At 38.9% G+C, this 18,047-nt stretch overlaps 1 protein-coding gene across 3 annotated transcripts in view; it reads left to right on the top strand.

Annotated features, from left to right (window-relative positions):
* ASB15 (ankyrin repeat and SOCS box containing 15) overlaps positions 1–10,761 on the top strand; it is a 61,276-nt gene extending 50,515 nt beyond the window's left edge. For 2 of the 3 annotated variants that reach the window (XM_058724436.1, XM_058724435.1), the window contains 4 exons: positions 1,284–1,854; positions 2,377–2,530; positions 7,757–9,363; positions 9,597–10,761. In XM_058724436.1, the coding sequence (XP_058580419.1) occupies positions 1,284–1,854; positions 2,377–2,530; positions 7,757–7,929 (898 nt within the window). In that variant the 3' untranslated portion in view covers positions 7,930–9,363; positions 9,597–10,761. Of the gene's footprint in view, positions 1–1,283; positions 1,855–2,376; positions 2,531–7,756; positions 9,364–9,596 lie in introns of those variants that run through there. The other variant, XM_058724437.1, reaches the window with a different exon arrangement.
* The last annotated feature ends 7,286 nt before the right edge of the window (positions 10,762–18,047 follow it).

Raw genomic sequence — 18,047 nt, 5'->3', positions numbered from 1 at the left:
TTTCTAAAACTTTTGCCTTTGACAAAGGACTTTGTTACAATGCCACCAGTATTACTCTAATTTTTATTAATACCTACAGGTATTATGATATAAGGTCAAATTTATCCTTGAATAGAGAAGTTTCATCATAAGTTCAGATTTCTTTATTCTTGGGGCGGGGGGAAGGTCGGATAGATTTTTAAATCACAAAATGTGTCACAATCAACACATCAATAGAAATCTACAATCACTATATTAAACCACCCACCATAAGAGGATGGCTTTAGGAAATTAAATATATTTTATAAGTTCAAAAACTTTGAAATCATTAGGCTTTAGCGCGTTCAGTGGCCACATTGGCTAAGTTAAGTGGCCAATGACACATAATTGACGCTAAGTGACATGTTGTTAAAGTTACCTGGATTTACTCCCAGTGTTCATAAATTCACACATGGTAGCTCTGAATTAGGCACAAGAGATCAAGTTATCCTTGCTGTGGCTCTCATGTGTGTCTAGTTGTTCAGGCAAGTGTGAAATTCACAACTGTTTATCACAGGTTCTTAGAAACCTAAGCTGTGGCGAGTTATCCCCATTGGACTGATAAAGGGTGATGGACTAATAAAGACTCTTTTTTTGTGGCTATTAATTCAATTGCAAGCTATATGGAGGGAGGCAGGATGTGCGTGGCCACTACTGAAGCATAGACTGCTCAGGAAGCAGTGAGAGAGAAGTAATAAATGAGAATTCAAAAGGCCTGGACTCTAGTCCTTGCTCCACATCCAGCTGTGTGACCTTGGACAAGTCATTTCACCTCTCCAGACTTCCTGTTGCTCTTCCATTAAATGAGGGGTTGGACTAAGCAATGTTCAAGGTCACATCCTATGACTCCATAATTCTCATGGTCAAGATTATGCAGCGTTCTTCTATGGGGTCAGACGAGCTAACCTTTCTTTTATATTTTTTTCATTAAATAGCTTTGGTTGTTTATAAATATTATGTTGTTCCAAAGAGAATTGGAAGACGGAGAGGGTTCCTAAGGAACCACAATTCTAGGACCAAACATAGGACATTGAGCATGTTGCCCAGGAATATTTAGAATGGGAAACTAAAAACAAAACTGAATTACACTAAACTAAGCAGTAAGCCAGTGGGCAAAGGTTAAATGTTAAACGTTTTGTATGAGGTTATCTAGAGAAAGTAAAAGAAGTTAAACAGGCTGCATTCACTTGTCTAGTGAGGAATCTGGTTTATTGAAATTCTTCATTTTATTCATGCCATGTGGATATTTGACTTTTTTTTTTTAGTGCGCTGAAGTATCTTATCCCAATAACATCCAAAAATGCAATCCAGAAAAGTGGGCTAACACCAATTCACTCAGCAGCAGATGGACAAAATGTACAGTGCCTAGAGCTGCTTATTGAAAATGGCTTTGATGTCAATACCCTGCTTGCTGACCACATTTCTGAGAGCTATGATGATGAGCGGAAGACTGCGCTCTATTTTGCCGTTTCTAACAATGATATCCAGTGCACAGAAGTCCTTCTGGCTGCAGGTGCAGACCCAAACCTAGATCCCCTCAACTGTCTACTCGTGGCAGTGAGGGCCAATAACCATGAAATTGTCCGGCTGCTTCTCTCCCATGGAGCTAACGTCAATTGTTATTTTATGCGTGTGAATGACACACGTTTCCCCAGTGCCATTCAATATGCCCTAAATGACGAGGTAATGCTGAGGCTGTTGCTGAATAATGGCTATCAAGTGGAGATGTGCTTTGACTGCATGCATGGGAACATCTTTGGAAATTCATTTGTGTGGTCAGAGATAGAAGAAGAGGTACTACCGGGGTGGACATCTTGTGTAATAAAAGATAACCCGGTGAGTTACATCCTTTTCTTCTTCCTACTGGGTCATCATCCTAACTTTTGCTCATTTAGGGATATCACAAGAAAAGAAAAATCCACTCTTGTATTTTTCTTATTCTTAAATTTTTTTTGGCAATAATATGGGGAGATAAGCATAAAACTAGGCAAAAAAGATTAATTATTTTTCTTGAATTGGAAACTGAATGTAGAAGAAAATGAAAATGTATGCAATTAGTAATTTATGCGTATGTGGTGGAATATGGGAGATGGAAACATGGAGAGAAGAATCATGGAAAGCAACCTGATTCTTCCATGCTCTTGACTGCAATCACATCAAAGTCATGCACATAGCTTCAGGGCTCATAGTTTCCTAGATGCAAGCAAACGATTTCTTTTTCTTTTTTGTTCATTACAAGGAGGGTACTTGTATTTTCCATAAGAAGACAACAACAGTAATTTTTCATAGCAAAATTGAGTGCTTATGTATATAGTATATTAAATGTACTACTAAATTAAATTTTATCAATTCTCTCAGTTCTGTGAGTTTATTACAGTTCCTTGGATGAAACACTTGGTAGGCAGCGTTATTCGTGTATTAATTGATTACATGGATTATATCCCTCTGTGTGCTAAACTGAAGTCTGCACTACAAGTACAGAGAGAATGGCCAGAAATCCGTCAAATACTAGGTAAAAAAAAAAAAAAAAAGTTTTGCCTATAATTTTTTTTATGAAGAATGTATACAGGGGAAGTTTCTTAATGTCATATTTGATACTTTTTCTGTGCTACTTTGTTTTCAGAATTATCCAGGTGTTTAAAAATCATCCTTAATACTTCCTCTGATAAGGATGCTAAGTTTTGGCTTTTCTTGACAGTTTCCAAATCTTTAATTGTATAATGAGTAATACTATAACTATATTAACATTTGACAAACATATTTAAAAAAAAACTTCTATAAGACTATAAGATACATAGACTCAACTCCATGTGGGCAGGCATGTGTTTTGTTTGTTTTTGTATTCTCAAGACTTAGCATGATACCTAGTGAGTAGTAAATAATAAATACCAAGCAAATGGATGAATGGAATGAATTAGAGTTAGCCTCTTTGATATGATCTCTCTCAGGTCTTTATTGACAAATTCCTATCAAAAGTTTGTCTTATAGGCTAGCTATTTTGTATTTAGGTTAAAGTTTAGTTTATGATAAAAGTGAATCATATTATAAATACGAACTAAGACTAAGGGCAATTACAAAACAGTTTGGACCCTATAAATTCTTTTTTCTTTTTTAGATGTTAAGTAATTCTGAAGCTCACTAATGTTTGGAAACCAATATTTTATTTTTATTTTATTTTATTTTATTTTATTTTATTTTATTTTATTTTATAAGCTCTATGCCCTACATGGGGCTTGAACTCATGATCCCAAGATCAGGAGTTATATGCCCCACCAACTGAGCCAGCCAGGCCCCCCTGGACCCTATAAATTCTTGAAACTGACCTGTTAAGTCTCCCTTTCTGAACCACAGCCCACATTGGGAATAAAATCAAAATCAAGCAGGACAGAGCCATGAGAAACTCCAGACAAAAGGAGGGGCAGCAAACAGAACCAAGAAACCTCAGGAGCAAGCCACTATTTTAGATCATTGCAAGAAGACAACAGAATAGGGAGTTCTGTAAAGTCAGAAGAGCTACCTTAGACCAAGCATCCTTCTAAAACTTCAGGAAAACTAATGTCACGTCAAAATGAGCAACAGAAAATTATCTCAGTCAAGTTTCATATAAATTTATTATAAGAAAAAATAGGAAGAGGAACAGAATAATATCCTCACAGACAAGAAAGCACACTAGAAAAGCACACCCTCAGGACAGATGAAAACTAAAAACTTAATTTCAAAATGGGCTAAACAGTGTAAGGAAAATGATATAAGACACAAAAGAACCACACAAGTTCTGAATTACAAAACTTCAGAAATGAGATAACAACTAAGGAAGGAACTAGACATAAAAAGAAAAAAATAATTTCTTTTTTAAAAAATTAATTTCAAATATAAGGCTGAACCAGTATGAAGTCAAGAACTAATAAGGCAATAGATAATACCTTCAGAGAAACAGAAGTTGGAACAGAAGAAATAAAATCTATTTATTTTAAATAAAATAGAAATAAAGGAATAAACCAAAGCATTGGAAATGCAGCGACAGATATTAAAGACAGGCAATAAAGAGTAAAGAAAGGAATAATAGGGTTCCTTGAAAAGGAAAACCAACAAATCTCCTGTTTGAGGGAACAGAACAAATACAAAAACCTATATTACAAAAAAAAATCTGTGATGAAAAGACAAAACCACAAATTACTATATTCTTTGGTCATGTAGGCAAAAACAATGGACTTATGGGGGAAAAATCAGATTCTCTCAGGTAATATTGTTCCTCTGATCGCCTTCTGAAGAATCCACTAGGAAACGAGCTTCAGACAAACCAAAATGAGAAGAGGTAATGACATAAGGACTAGTACTGAGCATTAGACAGAATACCAAGACCAACTGCTATTTAAAAGAGAGAAGATACAATATGTAGGGTTGCATGGCCAGATAATGTGGGTATGACACAACTATTTTAAAACAGAGAGAGCGGGGGTGCCTGGATGGCACAGTCAGTTGAGTGTCCGACTTCGGCTCAGGTTATGATTTCATGGTTCATGAATTCAAGCCTCGCGTTGGGCTCTGTGCTGACATCTCAGAGCCTGGAGCCTGCTTTGGACTCTTTGTCTCCCACTCCCTCTGCCCCTCACCCACTCACACTCTGTCTCTGTCTCTGTCTCTCTCAAAAATCAATAAACATTAGAAATAAATAAAATGGAGAGAGCACACACAAAAACATTTTTTTAAGGTTTTATTTTTAAGTAATCTCTACACCCTATGTGAGGCTTGAACTAACCCCGAGACAAGGAGTTACATACTCCACTGACCAGGCCAGCCAGGCGCCCCTACACAAAAACATTCTTTAAAGATATCAAATTATATGATGGTGGCATAATAACAGAACTAATGTTATTTGAGAATGAGAGATGCATTTAGTAAGTGAATGATTGTGGGATATTCTAACTATTATTCTTTTTATCCTTGAGAACCAGTTTATCTGTGTGGAAGAAAGGAAACACAGATGTAATATGTTAAAAAAAACCCATCTTTTAGCTTGACCTTGAATTGGAAGAATCAATATGAACTCAAGCTATTTTACCTGGGGTGTGTGTGTGTGTGTGTGTGTGTGTGTGTGTGTCTACAAAAAAAGGCTTAGAAATAAAGACAGACTGAGTAGCAATGAACATCCCCAGTACCCAGACTGTGGTCTTGAAATATCATTTCCTAGAAAAAGAAATGGATGATTTCAGGTCTCAGGAAGCAGTGTGCAAGACAAGCCTGGAATATGTGTCATTCCACATTGCAAACAAGCCCACAAAGCCTACAAGAGCATGCCAAAAGAATTCAGGAGCCAACTTGAAGAGGCTCCTACTGGCCAAAGATGGGACAATTAAGCTTCCAAAGGGTAATTATATCAATAAGTTGAAAACAATTAAATATGCTTAAGTATGATATTTTAAAAATTGATCAACTCCAGATGATAAGAAAATCAATTCATTATCTTGAAAGCTCATAAAGGAAAAGATCTAAGCATTTATTCTGTCTTACCTATGTGATTTGTGTCACTGGTAACCAAAAAGTAGAGGAGAAACAGCGTCTCTTTATACAAGTATTCCCACTAATAAATGAAAAAGAAATGATAAAACTAGCTGTCACCATTTTGCAACCCCCAGTCAGCTAATGGATGTGGTCACTGAGCATCAGCTGTTCCTATTATCTCACTATGTGGCCCTTGATGAAAGAACACAGCACCAGCTATAGTTTTTCCCAAGAGATCAAACCTGAGTCTGCTCAAGTCTCTGCATCCAGCTATCAGTTTGCCAGAACCAGAAATGGAGGTGAAGCATGGAGCTGCACCATGAAAATGCAATCAGCAAAATTTAGGCTGTGGGAAACTGCTGGGCTTTTTGGTTCTTAAAAGATTAATTGAAGGGAAGAGAAGGGGATGGAAAGAAGAGGATGGATTAAAAGAGATTTAAAGGTCATATCAAATTTTTAAAAAATATTTCCAATACAATAGCACAGGAATGGCACACTTCGATGATGAAGCTCTAAAGGAAGTGATTACGGGGGCACCTGGCTGGCTCAGTCGGTGGAGTGTGCGACTCTTGATCTCGGGGTTGTAAGTTCGAGCCCCATGTTGGGTGCAGAGGTTACTTTAAAAAATAAATAAAAAATAAAGGAGGTGATTACCACAAAAGTCAGAATAGTGGTAACTTATAGGGGAGGAATGAATAAAGATTGCAATGAGTTATGGAGGAAATTATGGGGCAGCTGGGGAAATTCTATTCACGACCTGGGGGGTGATTGAACATATTCATCTCATAATCACTGATAATGACTCATAAAGCTATACATGTGTGTAGTTACTTATATTTTATTTTTACAATAAAGAGGTTAAAACATTTTGGAGACTGTAAGGAAAAAAAAAAACCCCAAAGTCTTAAATACCTTAACTACCCAAGGTTAAAGACCTGGAAAACAAAGCAAAGATTTGAACCCTTGTCTGTCCTCCCTCAAACCAGTCTCTCCAACACTGCTGTGCTTCCTGTCATAGGCAGAACAGAGTTTGCTTCTAACTGCTAATTAATTGTCCATGTGTTTTTATTACAAAAGAATAACAATTCTGCTGGCTTTAGAAAGGAAATCTAAGGAGGAAGAAGACCAAGGTGGTGTTTTGTTGTTTCAGTCATACATTAACGTAGCTGGAGTGGAAGTCAGTTGAATGCTGTGAGCGTGGTTAACCACTGGATGTCAGGATTCCTCCAGACATATGTGAGGCGGTGTCTTTGTTAAAGAAGAAAATAAAATGCAATTTATTTTTTTTTAAATGGACTTATTTTGCCTATTTGGGTAATAATAATTATGACTTCATAGTTTTTGAAAAACACTGGTTTAATTTTTTGAGAAGGTAATCACAAAGGTAATAGAAATATGTCTTTTATTCCTGAACTGAGTGATAGTTCACATTATGAATGGTTACAAAGTACCAAGCAGTTTTCTAATACTCTACATAAATTAATTTGATCTTCAAACAACACTATGAGGTAGGTCCCATTGTTATCCACATTTCACAGGTGAGAATACTGAGATCACAGAGGTCAAGTTCAAAGTCACACAGATACCAAGTGGCAGAGCCAGGATTTAAATCTATGTCAACTGTCCAAAGCCCACAACTAAAACCATGTACTCCACTGCCCTTTCATTAGCTCATACTGCTGGGATAATGTATCAGTGTTGTAATATAGATAAAGAGTTGAAAATAAAGACTAATATCAGATATTTAAGTGATGTTAGATTAAAAAAAAAAAAACAAAATATTTAAGTATCAGAAACTGAAACAAACCTGAGATTGAATTATATACACATGGAATCATTTCATCATGAGCTCGATCTCACGACAGTGAGGTCATGACCTGAGCCAAAATCAAGAGTTAGACGCTTACCCGACTGAACCACTCAGGTGCAGCATTTGCTTTCTTAAGCCAATTCCATTCATTCATTTAACATGTCCTGGCTCAACATCCACTATGAGCCAGACTGTCTTCCTGACACTGAAACAAGCTAAGTGTCTTCATGGAGACTATATTCTGGAGCAGTGGTCTGGGATGCTTAATTACACTTTGAATTTCTTTTAAAATCGCCAGTTGCTAAATGTATACATATCTGACTTTTAGAATGACACTACTAATGTTATTCTAAATTACAATGTAACTTACAAGTCAATCCACGATACTGTTTTTATTTTTTGCTTGTTTTTTCCCCATCATTTTAGAGAATCCTTGCTCGTTAAAGCATTTATGTCGGTTAAAAATTCGAAGACTTATGGGTCTCCACCGACTCTGCCAGCCGGCCTCAATGGAGAAGCTCCCTCTACCACCAACCATTCGAAGATATATATTATTTAAAGAGTATGATCTCTATGGACAAGAACTAAAATTGCCATAATTTAAAAAATAATATTTTCAAATGTGATTTTAAAAGTATTTTAAAATGGGATTCCTTCAGAATTTCTTGGAATCATTTTATATTCTTAAATGTAGTTAAATCCATTAACAATTGTATAGTGATCATGTGTTCTTACGGGGACACGGTATTTTACATCTTTAGAAACCTTTACATTGTGATTTTTTTAAGCTGGTCAGTATTTTGTACGTGAATTTCCATTAATTATCTTCACTTCCAACAAGTCTTCAACTTCTCCCTATCAAGTGTCTCCTACCATATACACCTCTCCTGTGTTTATAAAACAAACAAACAACCACTTTCTCAAACCCACATCTCCAGCCAGTTGCTGGCTCTTTCCTTTCTTTTATACCCATTCGGCATAAAAGAGCTCCTTCCTGCCTGCAGATGCACACTCCATAATCTGGCTTGGGCTCCCTCCACTGCCTTCCGCAAGGTCTTTAACAACTGCCTTGTTGCTAATTTCAAAGGGCTTTCTTCAGTCCTTTCAACGGATTCCTGCAGCATCTGGCACTGCCGTCTGCTCTCTCCGTAAAATGGTTTTCTCTTAGCTTTCAAGACACCTTGCTCTCTTGGCTCTCCTCCCACCTCCCTGGCCGGCCACTTTGTCTCTGGCTTCTTTCTGTGTTGTTTATCTGCTGACAACCTGTTAGTATGTCCTAAGCCCTGTTTCGGTCTTATGCTGTGTTTTCCGGGAGAAATGTCATCCACATCTAGAGTTTTAGTAACTAACTATATGCTATTGACTTAGAAAATTTATATTTGAAGTTCAACTCTTTCTCTCACTCTCTGTAAACAAGTATTCTAATGGACTTTTAAAGACAGAGGCACCTCAGTTCCTCCACAAAAGGGCTCTTTTCCTACATCCTCTAGCTCAGTAAAGCCCAATTATCATCAGCTCAGTTTCCTTAGGAAAAACCTGGACATCAGCCTTGACCATCCCATTTTTCTTACCCAATATAACAAATCACCAATTCCTGGTAAGTGTGTCCTTTGAAGACATCTTCTTCTACTCAGTCTTACTGATTTGGCCCTAATTCTAGCTATTCTCTCCTTTTTCGTGGGATACTATAGTGCTATCTAAATGGCCTTGCTTTCCTGCTGTCTTGTTCCGTCCAACATACATTCTACACACAACATCCCAGAACAATCTATTACAAATCCAAATAGAGTTTCACTCTCCTGCTTAAAATCATTCCCATTGCTTTTAGGATAAAGTCTAGAGTTCCAGGACTTCCTGACCCTTCCTGTTTGAAATCCCTGCCTTCCTCCTCAGTCTTATCTTTTGACTTCTCCCTTACGCCTCTCCTTTAACCATATTAAACGTCTTTTAAAAGTTCATTGTTTGAACAGTGATTCCCAGATTTTTAGATTTTACATACCTGCAGTTTTAATTTTGCTAATTAAAAAAATAGGGTCGGGGCGCCTGGGTGGCTCAGTCGGTTAAGCGGCTGACTTCGGCTCAGGTCATGATCTCTCGCGGTCCGTGAGTTCGAGCCCCGCGTCAGGCTCTGTGCTGACAGCTCAGAGCCTGGAGCCTGCTTCAGATTCTGTGTCTCCCTGTCTCTGACCCTCCCCCATTCATGCTCTGTCTCTCTCTGTCTCAAAAAATAAATAAACGTTAAAAAAAAAAATTAAAAAAAAAATAGGATCCTCTATTTTTAAAAAACTTATCATCTACTATCACTGTCATTTTATAAAAGAGGAGCCATTTTAACGCCAGGAAATCAGTCGGCCTTAAACACAATTATTAAAATTGAATGACTTTAGCTTTTAAAAGATTTAACACACTGCCTTCGTTTCCTTGTTGATGGGTGAAAATTCACTGTGGCCCAACAAATACCTAAGGTCCTTTGTCTGGGAACCACTGTTGTAGAAATAGACAATGCTCTCTTATGCCTTGGTGTCTTTGCTTTTTTCTCTCTCTGTGCCTAGAATCTCTTTTCATTTCCTTCTTCCCCTCTCACCCCTTGTCCTAAGGTCTCAGCTTAGACCATCCTTCCTGTAGGATGGAGGGCCACAGCACAGCACTTTTCAGGCTGTATTAGAGGTGCCTCTGTTCACATCTGTCTGCCCCACTAGACTGGAAGCTCTATGAGAGGAGGGTCTATGTCTGTTTTGTTTTCCAACGTTTTCTTAGAGCCAAACACATTCCCTACAGCACAGAGAACGTTTGATAATTATTCGTTGAATATATTGAATGAGTAGGTTTTAGTATAAGACCCAGACAAAAATAATCCGTGACCTCATCACTATCATGGTAAAATGATAGTTTTGAGTCTCTGAATTGGTTATGTAACCTTAATCATGTAATTATCGAGATTTGTTTTTCTTAGATTTTAATAATATGTTTTTCTTATACTTATGTTTGTCTTTGGAGTTACTGTATTCTTTCAATAGTAATACCTGATTGGTTTGTGAATTTTTCAAGTTGTATTTAGCTTTAGTTATCTTTCAAAGAGAAATAAGCCTGAAAAAAAACCCTGTGCGACTAGAGCTATAGTTTTCACCTCCTGTATTCCCCAGGGGATATATTTTATATAAATTAAAATGTAATTTATTTATTTATTTAATTCAAACTATAATCTTTTGTGTATATTATTGCATGATTCCCTCCATTTTTCTCCTAGTTGTGGCTAAATGCATTGTTACTTGCAAGCATTGCTCTTAATCAATAAAAACTAATACTGGGGATGTAAGTCTGCTTTCTATTTCAGATATTCAGCAAACTAAAGCACTGGCATTTCTTTAATGTATTCTTGTGTAAATACATTCAAAATACTTCGGATATTAAATAAACTCTAGTACAACAAAGCCGTGGCATTTTCTTTAGTGTATTTTATGTAACATATTCACAAAATATTTGAATGTAAAGATGGCATATGTTATAGGTTTTGCAAGTGGTTCTTTTGGTACTTATACAGCAGGAGAAAGATGTATTCTATGAAACTGACACAATTGCTGTATCCAATTTTTTTTTTTTTTCTTACGGTTTGAAGTTGCCTAGCTGTGCTTTTGTTTTTGAGTGGCCTGGGTGGTAAGGGGAACTAATTTCTATCTAATTAGGACTCTGTTTCTCCTAGGATATGTCACTTTATCTGGAAGAGGGCAACAGCTGCTTCTCCCTGCTGAGGCTTAAGAGAAGCCAAACATTCTACAGTGGTGCCTGTTGAACCACTGTGGAATTGACATGATAGAGTTTTGATGACATCGCCCATGCTGCCAAGATGTACATGGTTGTTTTGGTCACTGTGGATTTTGTTTTGTATTCTACAGGGAGCCTGGAGGGAAAGGAGCAGCTCTGATCTCTCACTTGAGTGTGTTTTCTTTAGTTTCTCAGTAAGCAATCCTTAAAGAGTATTTCCATTTCTGACTTCAAATAATTGTATGAGCACATGGAAACCAAGTGCTTGCTGAAGAATGTGGTTCAATCATTTTCGCTGGTCACAGGACATGTTTCTAGGCAATAGGATGACCGCGTAAAAGACGTGAGAAGGATTGCATTCGTGTTGTACAGCAGATATTCATAGGTAACCCTCCCTTTGATGCAGGCTTTCAAAAAATCCGTATCTGTAGGTCAGACAGCATGGAGGCTACAAAACAAAAAAAATGGGGGTCTTTTATGACACGGAGAACACACCTTAGCCTTGTCATTGACCTCTTGCTCCACATTCGATCCACATTTTGGTTTCAAGTCACATTACTCTCATGCATATAGTCACCTTCCAAATCAGAAATTACTAAGGACATGTAAAAACTCTAAGCTGCTTCAAGGTTTTTGTGGGTCAAAATGAAACACTGCATGCATATATCTATACTTACATACAAACAGTACATATATATGACATATACACATATGATATACACACATAGATGCATACATACATATGTCGTAGTGTGGGATTTTAACAGTGCCATATGTGCAGGAGTTAAGAATATATACTTTGTAATCCCACAAACCTCATTTTGAACCAGGCTCCACCAATTATTAGCTGCTTGATTTTGAACAAGCCATGAGATAAGTATATAAACACTACACCTAACCTAGAGTAAGAGCGTGTGCAACTCGAGCTGTCAGCATTATCACTACATAGTGGGAGAGCCAGAGCCAATGCTGCAAAAGCCAGGAAACTTGGTCTCGTGATATGACTGCAGTCCGTCATGCTTACGCGTGAAAATATGAAAAATAAGGTTAGAGATGTGTATGGCATCTCACTACCATCTATAAATACTTTGAGAAAATTCACAGAACGAAAACAACAGAGGATTGGCCCAAGCACGCAGAACCCCTCCTCCGCTTTTTACTCGTAAATCCCTGATCATCAATTGTTGGGAAAGAAAGACTCCTCGGGGGAGAAGATGTGTAGAAAGAGTACTTATTTGACCTCAGTGGCCTGTGTTTTGCAACCTCAGGGAGTGCTAGAGATGTCTGGGGATTTGCTGTTTTTGGAAGGGGACAGTCTAGTAATTTGAATCTGGATACTGGGAGCGCCTGAGTTCTAATATCAGATGGGCCAGTGATTCCACCAGAGGCACTTGACGGGTACTCACATTCTGTGCTTGAGATTCCAGTAAACTGGGAACAGCCGTTTCTCTGGCCTTGGAGGTCTTCCATCCCAGATCTCCCAAAGGATTGGAGACAAAACTTCTTGGAAGCAGCCCATAGTGTTGAATAAGGTAGAAGGTGTGGAGGGTGCTAAATGTGGTACTTACCTTGGGACTGAGTGGGTGTGAGACACCAGTATCTGGTTCTTTCTGTTTGAGGCAAAGTCCACACTGCCTTCTCAAGGAAAGTAATTTTTTTTTATGCCTTATAGAAGTCAAATACCTAGACATGACATTCAGCGGTCAACATTCCGGATATTCCTGAATGTCTGAATTCCCCTGATGGTCTAGTTACCCCAATTGGTTTAGTGTTGTTTCAATGAAGCGACAAGTTTAATCACCTTTGACTGGAGGATGGTAACATTTTCTTAGGTTTGGCTCATTGGAAGCCCCTCGACCTGGCTCAGCTCTGCACCCAGACCCTCCGTCAGGGTTCTGCCCTTCACAGTCACCCGAGGTGCCCAAGAGGCTAAATTGAATTTGTGGATTGGAGGATTCCCTGATTAAATCTGAACTTCAACTTTACTGAGTCTTACTTCCTACAGTGATTCTAGGATACCCGGAGACCCTCTCTTCAACAGGAAACAAAATCTTTTACTTGACAATCAAAAGTAAGGTTTAGAGTGCAAGTAGATTTAAAAGAAGTGGAATGACACTAAAACCTTACTAAATAACAGTCTTCAATAAGGAAACGGTGGTGAGGACCCCAAGTCTATAGAAGGAAACCGGTAAATATTTCCTATTGGTCAAAAGTTTAATCATTTGTTGTATGAAGGTAGAAAGAATCTTGAGAAACACCTAATTTATTTTAATACATTCTAGAAAGGCAACATCAATAACGATGCCTTTTATTTGTCCCGTGTTTTAGAGTTCACAAAGCATTGCACGTACATCATCTTACTTGATTTTTACAACTGTTTTGAGGAGCAGGTCAGGGAATGTGTTAATTATCGGCACTCTATAGATAGGGAAAGCAATCTTACAGTTAACTGAGGTAGTCAATACCAGAGCTAGGACTCAACGGGAAACTCCCGACTCCAAATCCCAAACTCTCACCACCCCATCATTTTTAGTTCAGATTAGGAGGGCATTGTTCATAATAGCCAAAAAGCGGAAACAATCTGAATGTCCCTAAACTGGGGAACGAATAAACACAGCATGGTTTACTATTTAGCAACATGCTACAACATGGATGAACCTGAAAAGCATCACATTAGGTGAAAGAAATCAGACACAAGAGAATACTATTGTATGAGTTCATGTATATAAAATGTCAAATATACAAAACAAATATATTGAGACAGAAAACAGATCAGTGGTTGCCTGGGGTTGGGTGTGGGAACAAAAGTTGACTGAGTGAGATCTCTGTGGGGCACCGGAAATGTTCTAACTTTACAATTTGGTGAATGTACTGAAAATAATCACTGAACTTCACACTGACAGTGAGTGAATTTTATGGCATATAAATTAATCTGAATAAATTGCTTAAAAAAAACAGGAGGTGCCTGCCTCTCACTGACAGGTGATGCCATGTTTACAGCTTCACTGAGGTAGCTCAGCTAAACAATGGAATCATCTGGCTCCGAGAAAAGCACTTGGTTCTTGTGCTCGGGGCACATGATTTATTAGTTTTGCTCTGCTGATAAGACCATTAAAAGCAGATGACACAGCATTCAAGGGCAGAGCCATGTTCACTGCCTTCACCAGTCTTACTGGCTCTCAACCCAGGCAAACGCAGCCTTTCTGCCAACGTCTGACACTTTCATGCTGCTTGTGATATAGTTTTCCCACTTCTTCTTCTTATTGTTGTTGTTGTTGTTATTGCTATTTATAAAACATACAGAAACGTGCAGATTGGAGAGCTCAAAAAGTGAAGATTTCCTGTGCTATTAAGGGCATGAATTGGCAAAGAATCAGGTTACCAGTGGGTTGGGGCTTTTGTAACATCCTTGAAAACTAGCTCCGATTCTCTGGGGATGGGGGTGGGGGTGCAGTGAAAAGGAAAACAAGGAGGGGGGGGTGGCATTTGGAAATGAGTGCCTGGGGAAAATGAGAGAAGGCAAACATTCAAAAGGCTCCGAATCTCACGAACACAGACTAATCATGGAAGTAAAAGTCAGTGAGGAACTGCGAGTCTGTGTGAAAAGACAGTGCCTTTGATTTTCATGAGAAAATTGCAAAAAAAAAAAAAAAAAAAAAGCTCAGTAACCAGATTATTGGGTACCATATTGGGTACACCGAGTTTCTATATTCCTCTACTTTCACAATGAATTTACCTTTCTAGCCCCTTTTCATAGCATGGGGTCAATTTTTTTCTGCCACTTCCCTGCAGGACTTGGAGTTTTCTAAAGTGACATCTGTCATGCACCTGAGTGGAGAGCCATCCCAAGGAAAAGATCCACGTATTGGGAGCTGACCTTTCACATTATTCTTCCCGATACTACAGTGAGCAAATCTGTCGAAAATGGTAATATCAACCCTCGAGGTTACAAATATCTAGCTGCTGAAATGAATGGAAGAGTCAGCCCTTCCAGATACCCCAAGCAAATTCCCTTTATTAGAACTTCATACAATACACATCAACTCTGTTCTTGTTGCCCAAGTAGAATTCCATACTCACGATCTGCCGTATAAAACGAAAGACCTGACTGATGAAGTTCAGCTACTCATTCCTCACTTGGGAGGTTTTTTCTGGAAATCTTTTTTTTTTTTTTTTTGTCTTTATCATTTTAACATTATCAGTGTGTCTTTCTATTTGCTTGCATAGAACTCATTTTTACATGTTTGAATTAGTTCAACAAATGAAAATCGAACCTACTCTACATAAGGCGAAGCATCAGATGCTCTATTAAAAATTTCTTTCATCCATCTGTCTTTCGTTTCAGTACATTTTGAAATGACAAACGAGTAAATCTCAAAATGAGAAGCAGCTTGGACTTCTGATACATAACTACAATTATCACTTACTAACTGGGTATACTTGAGGAGATTTTTTTAAATCTCTCAGAACCTCAGAACCCATCATCCTTTGTAAAATGAAAGTAATAGTATCTATTTCACCAAGTGTTGCCTTCCACACAGTAAATGGTAGCTGCTCACAATTAAATGGAGATCGTATTCGTACGCAAGACTGGCACATAGTATGCAAAAGCAGTTTGTAAACTACGAATGTTATACGATTACAAGATATTATTTTTATAAATAGCTCTAATAATTTTAAATTTGACTCATGCTCACTACCATAAGCTGGCATAGCTTGGAGATTTGTTTGGCCACCGGGCTTCAGAGCGAAGACTTGATAAGGGTATTGCCAGCTCTCATCTGGACCCTGGGGCCTGTTTGGTTGTTGTCTGTGCAGAGCCTGACCTTTGCCTGACATTCCCCCCCGGGAGCCATCTGAGACGCTCCCAGCAGACACACAGAGAAGTCGGAAGCTTAACTTCCTAAGGGGTCATTACATTAGTTCTGCAGCCTGATGACAAGCCATCCGTAGGAAATGTTGAAAACCCAATTCCTTCTGTGTAAGTGGGAAATATGTTAGACCTAGCTCAGGAAGCAATCTTGCACCTGTACATTGAAAGAGATTAGATAAGCCTTCAAAAAAAAAAAAAAGAGGCAAGGATAGAGGGAGAGTAAAAGTGAGGAACAACTTGTTAACAATTGAAAGACGATTGACATTTGTGAGAATAAGAGAATTTCCAGTTTCCCAGTTCTGCAAATCACGTTATCGCATGTGATTTCTGTTTCCTCATCAGCCAATTGAAGAGACTTTCAATAAGCAAGGTCTCCACGAAATGAACAAGAATGCCATCATGAGACAGGAACACTTCAGTGGGCAGTTGGGCTTGTTCATTAGTTGGAGGCCACGCTCAGAAGGTTCTGGGCCCCTGTGAGTATTGGGGTTCACAAGAGTAGTGGGGTGTCGATGGTGTGGGGGGTGGGTAGAGAAGCTGGGTTACAAATACACAGCTCTTCTCTGTAAGCAGTTTCGGTAACCTGCTTAAGGCGAGCTCAGAAAAAAGCTCAAATCACCTAACACTTCGTAGTTTGTCATGATTCTATTATTGCTTTGAATGCAGTCTCACCTTCATAACTAATTGTGTGTTTATAATGTCATATTGTTATTCTTAAAGAGGGCCTCAGCACTGTATAATCTTCAGGCTCTATAAAACTTGGATCCACTCCTGCCTACCATGCAATGTATCTGGTTTGGTTTTGTTTTTAGCCATACTTCTTGAACACCTAATAACTATGCTAAGTCTTGGTGACAGTCTGGGGCAGGCACGGCCCCTGCCCTTGGAGAAAACACCTGTATGGCAAAGATGTCTTGAAACAAGACATCCCGGGTGGGATGCTGCATGGAATGCAGTTTGTGGGAGCTGGGAGAACTAAGCTGGCCTCGGGCATCGGGAGAAGCCCCTCCCTAAGTGTTACTTAAGATCTGAGCCCGTAGAAGAGAAAAAGGCATTCCAGGCACAGGGAGGAGGGAGGACAACGGCTTGATAATGACGGAGCAAGGGTGGTGAGTTTAGGAGCCCAGTGTGGCTTGGGTGTGAGAGTGGCAGGGAGTGACCCCAGTTGAAAGACGGAGGGGTCAACAAGGCTTGATCCTGGCGGGGGGCTAGAAGGCATGTCAAAGATTCTGTCTCGAGGATAATGAGAGACATTCAAGGATTTTAAGCAGAGAATGACCCAATGAGATTTGTGTTTTTAAAAAGTTACTCTGTTAGGGCACCTGGCTGGCTCAGTCGGTTGGGCTTGGGCATCTGACTTCAGCTCAGGTCATGATCTCACCGTTCATGAGTTAGAGCCCCGCACTGGGCTCTCCACTCTCAGTGAGGAGCCCGCTTCAGATCCTCTGTCTCCCTCTCCCTCTGCTCCCTTCCCCTGCTCGCTCTTTCTCTCAAAAATAAATAAACTTTAAAAAAAATTTCTTGAAGTTACTCTGTGAAGAGTACACTTATCTTGATGAGCACTGAGTAACGTATAGAAGTGTTGAATCACTACTGCACACCTGAAACTAATATCACACTCATGTTAAATATACCAGATTTAAAAAACAAAAAAAGTTACTCTGGCTATATTGTGAAAAGGGGGAAAATGTCAGTCTTCCAAGAAAACGAGGACAGCAGCTTAGATTCAAATGGAGATAAGGGGGAATAGTCAAAAATGAAGCAGGAATTCAAGAGCTGTTTGAAATCCAGAAGTCCAGGCCTTGTGATGGAATATGACCGTGTTGGTGAGAGGGAGCCAAAGGTAACACTCAGGCTCCAGCAACGGGATGGACGAGGAAGCCACTTTCAGAAATGTGGAAGGCTGGGTGTGGGGGAGGAGAGGCAGGAAAAGGGAAATCAGGATACTGGTTTGGGGCAGGTTGCGTTTTAGGTGCCAGTGAGACACCTGGATACAGATTTTCTAGGAAGTTCCATGAAACATTCTTGACCTTGAAGTTACAAATTTTAGCTCAGTAAAATAACATGTCATTGGGGTCCTTT

The sequence above is a fragment of the Neofelis nebulosa genome, chromosome 4, assembly GCF_028018385.1.
Source record: "Neofelis nebulosa isolate mNeoNeb1 chromosome 4, mNeoNeb1.pri, whole genome shotgun sequence".
Lineage (NCBI taxonomy): Eukaryota > Metazoa > Chordata > Mammalia > Carnivora > Felidae > Neofelis > Neofelis nebulosa.
Note: the sequence above shows the minus strand (reverse complement) of the source record. Positions and strands in the feature narration are given on the sequence as shown.